This window comes from Megalobrama amblycephala, linkage group LG12 (assembly GCF_018812025.1).
Source record: "Megalobrama amblycephala isolate DHTTF-2021 linkage group LG12, ASM1881202v1, whole genome shotgun sequence".
NCBI lineage: Eukaryota > Metazoa > Chordata > Actinopteri > Cypriniformes > Xenocyprididae > Megalobrama > Megalobrama amblycephala.
In genome coordinates this window covers 32,607,854-32,615,820 of record NC_063055.1, presented here as the reverse complement: position 1 = coordinate 32,615,820, position 7,967 = coordinate 32,607,854, and the positions used below count along the sequence as shown (strand labels likewise).

Genomic DNA, 7,967 nt, shown 5'->3' with positions numbered 1-7,967 from the left:
ACTGGGCATGTTAAATTAAATATTTTTTTTATTTATTTATTTATATTCTGGCAAACAGTGGAAATGTTCATTTAAAAATATTTTATATTTATGCTTGGTGACATTTTGCACATATAACAAATGTTAAATTCAATGCTTGATAATGGGATTTAGCTTAAATTGCAAATTACAAGAACTGTTTATTTACATATAAGTCTTCTGTATATTTTGTTATTGTTTTAGAAGCGCTGACAGTACCTGAAGCTTTTTATACTCCAAAAAAAAAAAAAATGCATATTTAAAATTTAAATGGTAATGCACAATAATATAGATTTCACATGGTAGGTTTTCATTGAGATAGAAGGAATGGAAAATGTCTAAACTGTAGTATCCTAAAGATCCATTCAGCGAGGAAACAACTGTTTCCTGAAAAACAGTGAATCAGAATGAAGTGCGCGTGCGCGTTGCGGTTGAAGGCAAAAACGCTGCAGTTTGTTGAGTGATTTCATCCCGGATATCGAGATGTCCATGATTTATCCCTCTTCCTGACGAGACCTTTCACATTAAACGCCGGTAAGGGCAATTTGACACTAATTCATATAATTTTGAGGCTAATGTATAACATTTATCTGTAATAAAGAGGAAAGTGTGACTATAACAATAACAGTAACGTTAGCTGTATTAGCAAGCATGCTACCAGAACAAAAGCAGTTTCGTACTAAATGGATTTACATTTTAAATGTGTTTACACTCTGTGTGGCTTGTTTAATATTAATATTTCCTAATACTCCTTTATTTAATCATTCGTACAGTGAAATGTATCTTTCATGTGAAAGGCACAGTGTCAGTACAGTAGAAACGTGTTGCCTCCTGTAAAAGTCTCTGGTGAACATCATTAATGTCACAGTCACTGTTACTACACCACAATGCTTTGGGTTGGTTTGGTTTGGTTTGCATTTGGTCCTGCAGTACATCCTGTGCACTGGGTGTTCTCTATATAGTATTTGTTTAGTAATTATGTAAACAAAAAGTACAGGTGGTGTAAATTAAGTGGGTTGGTACTAGAACAACAGGTTTTTAAGGTAACGCCCAAAAAACAACAATAGGAAACGTATACCATTTTGAAGTTCCTTAAGAAAATAAAAATAATCTTCTCTTACCCCTGTAAAGCCTGACATTTAAAATAATAGTGAGAATATATATATATATATATATATATATATATATATATATATATATATATATATATATATATATATATATATATATGGAACAGTTCATATATGTGTTTTTGTTGAGTATCATATTTGATACATCAGGCTTTTGAGGCTCTCATACTTGGAGGAAAAAACATATCAGTAAAATGATGTATGCATAATTAATTAATCAGGTGAACCAAAATTGATTCAGTCAAGTAATTGTTAATCTTGAAAATATTACTAACAAGTTTTTCTTACGTTTACTTCTAAAAATCAGTAGATTTCACAGCAAAAAACACACTTGTACCACAACCTGAAGTGCTTTTACTTGCTAAAAAGTGTAAACTATCAATCAGACGACAGAAGGCATGTAGTAGATTGTGTACAACAGGTTTTTCAGCAAAGTTCATGCTCATGTTGATCATTTAGAGCCCTTCGAAATGTGTGCATCATACAGTGGGCTTCATAAGGTTAAAAAAACTCAACTTCTACCAAACCGTTGAGAAGAAAGAATAACTAGAGAATAACTATATTTTCAGCTACAGACTCCAATGTGATTGTTACTATTAATATAACATTGGCAACTGATCAGTGCCATGAAATATTATTTGCTTGAAATATTAATTTTTATTTACGAAACAATATGCTTTTATTACTTTTACAGTGTATGGACAATTCAACTCTTTAACTGAATTTTCCAAAATTCAATAAACTTGTTTCAGTATTTAGTTCAAAATATGCATGAAAAAAAACCCACTTCATGACCAATTACATGCTGCAATGAAATATTCTTGAAAACGCAGCGATAACTAGTGATTTATGCTTTAACAGCACACAGTACCCAAGTAGTAGGCAAGATTCCACAGAAATGCTGTCTATTTTAATAGGTAATAGGTATGTATGTTATGATTGCTAAAAATGGCTCACTTGGTTTTGACACACAGCTGTCTATCCTCCTCAATTATGGCTCATTTCCACCGGGTGGTACGGTACAGTACAGTAGGCAATCATTTCCGTTTCAATTATCAGAAGTTGTGATTGGTACCAAAATACAGAACTGTACTGTAGCACTTTTTTGAGACCCTTCAGTTGAGGTACCTAGCTCAGTAGTCCGGTACCTAAAGGGTGGAGCTGGACTCACTGCAGAACTTTGATTGGTTGACAGAGAATCGTCACTTGCACAGGAATGACACCAAAAGAGGCGCCATTTTTTAAAATATACAATTAAAAGACAATACCGTTGCAACACAAAGTTGGTGCGCAGCAATGTACCATGGTCGACCCAGGAGGTGCAGACCTTCCGGGGTATAGGGTGGGGATCTTTCAAAAATTTTCGATACCGATACCTTGACTTCGATACCGATTCCTGAACAATACCTTTTTCGATGCCTATTTTATAAAATCTGGCTCCGTTTGGAGGTATCAAATTTTGGTACCGAATGACAAGATGCTTTTCGATACTCAATAGTATCGAGGAAATTCGGTCGGTACCTAAAAAGTATAGAATTCGATACCCAGCCCTACCTGGGTATCATTGGTGAAGAAAGGCAGCAAAAGTAAAAGTGATGCCAATCAAGTGACGTCAATCACTACTTTCCAGCATACGCCACGCCTATCAAGTAAGGGTACATAAGCCAGAGCAGGGTTTACCATCCGAATTGTACCGTACTGTACCGCTCGGTGGAAATGAGCCAATATTTCTTTGTCTTTTTTCATTTACGTGTTTGTAATTTCCTGTATTATGGAGCTATATGTCTATATAAAGTTTACTCTTTCCCTTTCAGAAACCCATCATTAGGGTGTTTGTGGGACTGTGATAGAGCATGATGGGTGCCCTTGGGAACGGTCGGCGTGGCGGTCGCTCTTCAACTTTGATGTTGGCGGCTCTCATCACCTGCATCCTCCTGCTCGGCTTCAACTACTGGGTCTCAAACTCCAGAAACGTGGAGCTGCAGGTTTGACACTCAGTGTTTGGATGTAGTCTGTGGAGATGTGAGTGGCTGTTTAACTATAATGGGTCTGTCTAGAAAGAAGCTTTGTGTTGTTCTCCAGAGCAAGATATTGGAGCTGGAGGACCGCATGAGGAAGCTGGCTGCAGACAAGGACAGAGAGCAGCAGAAGGCCGAGGAGGAGATGCGCAGACAGAACGAGCAGCTGGAGTTAATGGAGGAAACACACCACAGACAGCAGCAAAGCTCTCTGAACACCTGGAAACAAGAAAAAGTATGAAAACACTCACTGAAAATAGTGTAGATGGAAACTCAGAGCTAGTAATCATGCAGTTACTGGTCATGATGATACCGAGAATGGCTTTCTGTGTAGGTGGTCACTAGGTTTTGATGGCCAAAATGGGATATTGGATGTGCTCCGTGTATGTTTTTAGGTCTAAACGTTTTCTCTCTCATAGGAGAATCTGAAGCTCAACATTTCCTCCAGTGCTAAAATGGTGCAAGACATGAAGAGTAAGTGTTTACTTTATAATATGTACTCTGTGACGCATATCATCTGTCCTTCACATTTCTGTTGATTTTCTTTTATTAGACCGTATGAAGTCATTACTGGAGGATCTGAGTAAAATGCAGAGCGAGCTGAAGTCCTGTCAAAATAACATGGACACGCTCAGTAAGAAAGCCAGCAGTGAGATGTAGGTCTATTTGAAAATGCTCTAATCTACAATACCAAAGACATAATAGAGTTTGATGAGTATGATAATGGCTGTGTGGTTTGTGCAGGACTCAGTGTAACAAACAAATTGAGGCCATGAAAGAGGAATGCAATCGGAAAATAGCAGCTGCCAAACTGGAAAAGCAAAGGACGTCTGAAAAGGTAGCTTTACAGATATAGCTATGAGAAAAAAAATGGCCTCAAATGGCTCCTTTTATATTGATTCTTATTTATTTGGTGTCTCTTACCCCACAATCTCTGTCCTTCACAGAATGCTGATGGTTCCATGCAGAAAGTCTCTGTTTCAAAAGCCAAATCTAATGTTCCTGCCACAAACCATTCAGATAAAATTGTGGCAGAACCTTCAAACAGCAAACCAGAAGTGGATTCACAGTCCAAAAATGATGCTAAGGTCCAAACCAATGAGTTAGTAGTGGAGAAAAATGAAAAAGGTGCGAGCTGCCTGTTTAAGTGTGGTTTTTAAATGGTTGATTACTGGCCCAAGTTTAAAGAAGTTTAAATGTTCTAGTCTCTATATATGGGTGAAGTCCCTCATTTAATAGAAGTCCAATAACTTAAGGGTACAGACAACAACGATCCCAATTCACACGGATCCGCGGAAACGATTAAAATGTTTTCAAACTTTTGCATTTTCAGGCCCCCAAAACAGCATTATCATGTACATGAATGGCCAAAACACATAAAAAGTTTTCCATTTTTAGTTAAAAAGTAAGAGTACTAGCTAGGTCTGTGACAGTGGCAGTTTTTTACCACCGTGCTGGGTCCCAAAAGGGCCAACCACCACCGATTAGTGGTGTTTTTGAGGGAGGGGGGTTAAGTGGCTGGAATTATTTATAGTCTGTTATTCACATAAATAATACACAGTGCAGAAATTTTGCTTGTAATGTGATTCAAATCTTAAAAAGTGCATTAATATTTAATCAATACAAAGTCCTTGAGCATGGAAAACAATAGAAATTATATGAAATTTTGGAACAAAGCCAAGTTTAATTATATGTCCCCACAAAGATAAATGCGTCTTCATATATACCGCTCTGCACTTTGAGAGGGGTGTGGGACACGGGAAGGACAGAGACCATCTCTTGTCTAATATCTCAATGTCTCCCAATATATCAAAGCAATTGACACTTGTTGTAAAAGGTCTAAAGAGAAAATTTTATCTTCTGCCGGTGCAAGACATTTAGGTTATAGTATATTTGATTTTGCGCTGCCAGGAAAAGCGAAACTAAATTACAGGCATGTGTGCAAGTAAAAATGTATCTCTCCTGCAGTGTTTTTCTACCTTACCACAGTAAAGGATGAAAATATAGTAGTTAAAAGTAAATGAAAGGAAGAAACGTTTATAATACCCTGTGAAAATGGGTGAGACGTGACTGAAAATTTGGGAAAAGAAACAAGAGATTCCATGTTCAGTTGAACAATTCATGGAATATTGTTAATTTCATGGAAAATCAGGTGACCAGATCGCAAAACAGAATGCAAAGCTGACAAATGGCTTAAATTTATGGGCTCATGTGCCTCTCTCATTCCTCACGAATTCAGATGTTTGCAATGTAACATTTAATTGTTAACTTATTATTTCTTTTGTAAACAAAGCTTTGTGCTTCAGTCCTGTTGTAATATTCATGTAAAATAGCATTCACATATAAACCACCGTGGTGGGGTGGTTGTCAGGTTGACCGGCACAGCCCTAGCACAAGCAGATCTTTCCACAACAAACCACATGATTTTCATGCCTGTAGAACAATGAGTACCGCACCAACATGTAAAATAAGCATGAAATTAATAATCACTCTTTTTTTCAAAATGCATGTTATTTTGATCAATTCAGATCTTCAGACTTCTTTCTAAAAACAATAAACAGAAGTGTAAACACTTTAAATGTGTATTGTGAAAAGCTGAATCAATTTGAAATATAGTCTGTTGTTTGTCATAAGTCAACCTTAAAAACGCAAGTTTTAGGATTCCGTACTATCACTCTTTCAAGGACGATAACAAAGTTTTAATAGTTGTTCTAACTCTAAGAGAATAGCAAAGTGTACACCACAACTATTACAGTATCAACAGAGAAACTATACCAGCTGATTAACGATAAAAAAATTGGCAGCCAATCAGAATCTACCCGACTTTAATGAGCATTTAAAGCAGCAGACGACATTACTGCAGCTTGTGCTTATAATAAACAGAACATTATTGTCCATTGGTGTCCATAGATATCGTTCTTTGAGTGAACAGGCCTTTAACCCTTGTCATTTTTTTTTTTTAACAAAAACTAAATTCTATGTTCCTCTAGCATGTGTTTTAACAACATTCTGTCTGCTTCTCTAAGATGCTGTGATTTCACAAGACTCACCCACCCCCATCTCCAAACAGACCAATAAGAATGAGACTCTTAACAGACCAGCCAATGTAGAAGATCCAGAAGTGGTGGTGGACATTAAAGGGCAGGCTTCAAAGGACACAGGTGGGGTAACGGAGACAATCCAGCTATTAAAAAACAACACACACACACACACACACACACATTACTAATTTGATCTGTCTTCATGCAGATACTGTGCTGGATGATGCAGGGATTTTAGACCCGAAGGAAAATGACATTGGGATTGGAGACGAGGAGGAGGAAGATGTCAAAATTGGGGACAGGAAAGAGGAAGACGAAGCAAATGGGAAGGAAGACGCCATTATGTACGACAATGAGCGCGAGATAGAAAAACAGCTCTCTAAGATTAAAGGTTGTCTTCAACATCATGATCATCACACAGAAATATTCATGATATAAACCAATAACATTTTTTATTTTAAAATTATTGGATAAAGATGTTAGGGAATTTCATGTCTAACACTTTTTGGTCATTTTTACAAACTGAAGGATGACTTATTTTATGTGGTAAATGACAGCAAGTTACAGAAAGTTGTGTTTAATCTGCATTGTTATATGTCAGAAGTACTTTTGTCCTAAGCAATAAAATTACAAATAATTTTCTATGTTTTACAGATGAAAACCAAGGTGCAGGTCAGGATCTAGAGGATGATGTAGCTAATTATAATGGCGATGATGACAACCAACCGGAGTCTGAGGATGAGAAGCAGGCGGAGCTCGCAGGGATGTAACAAACGTACTCCTGATCACATGACGAGTCTGCTGACAGCAACAATTTCTTCAACTGATGACCCTTATTAGTGACTGTTTTGACCCTGCCAACAGCTCGGCAGACGTTTAAAAGGTGGGAGAGGAAACTTGCTGTAAAGACTAAATTGTGCTGGTGAATATTGCACTACTGTGTAATGAAGGATATGAGTTCATGTCAGTAACAAACTCTCATGTGTCTTACCAGGACAGGCATGATGAAAACATTCTTTTTCTATTACTGATTTTAGTTTAAACTTGAATCTAACTACTTATGACATTAAGCCTTTAAATGAATGCACCATGGTGAATTTTCCCTACATCAAACCTCTTCTTAAATGTAAGATGCTTTGCTCTTGTAAAAAAAAAAAAAAACAACTGCTGTTTTGTTACAAAAACTTCTTTATCGTGTCTTTACGGTTTATTTTCTGTTTTAATGAAATTAGATGTCTAAACATTTTAGCTGCTGAAAAACACATAGGAATATTAGATGTTTAGACTAAAAGACACATTCCTCATCACTCATTTAATAACAGTGCAATCCAGTCTTTTATTTGCTGTAAAAGGTTACTTTTATGTTGATGTAAGATTTTTTTTTAAATTTTCATGTTGGGAACTGGAATATGTTTTTGAAAAATATGGGTTTCTTACTGAATTTCTGATCTCACAATAAATTTTTTTTTTGTTGCGCTCCTCTACTTATTGTGTGGATATAGATGAGCAATGGCTGTGGCGGTTTGTAATGAAATGCTAGTGTACTATACAGTACTGCACGGTATATGCTGTATACTGTATTTTTTAAAAGAGCAAAGCATGTATATAACATTGTCACAGGACCTCATTATGTTGCATATGAACTCAACAAGCGACATCCAGTTATCACCGAAGTAGTCAATTTGCAATTTTTTGTAAAAATGTCAACTTTGGCACTTACAGATAATACATCAAGAAGATGTTAGAAATCATGGTTAATA

General features: G+C 36.5%; 1 protein-coding gene across 1 annotated transcript; it reads left to right on the top strand.

Moving 5' to 3' along the window:
* The first annotated feature begins 397 nt into the window (after positions 1 to 397).
* On the top strand, positions 398 to 7,691 carry golm1 (golgi membrane protein 1). The gene is made up of 10 exons (XM_048210672.1): positions 398 to 552; positions 2,963 to 3,133; positions 3,231 to 3,401; positions 3,586 to 3,640; positions 3,720 to 3,822; positions 3,911 to 4,004; positions 4,114 to 4,294; positions 6,193 to 6,327; positions 6,416 to 6,598; positions 6,862 to 7,691. The coding sequence occupies exons 2-10, from the start codon at positions 3,002 to 3,004 to the stop codon at positions 6,975 to 6,977; spliced, it is 1,170 nt and encodes a 389-aa protein (XP_048066629.1). The 5' UTR covers positions 398 to 552; positions 2,963 to 3,001; the 3' UTR covers positions 6,978 to 7,691.
* Positions 7,692 to 7,967: the final 276 nt, after the last annotated feature.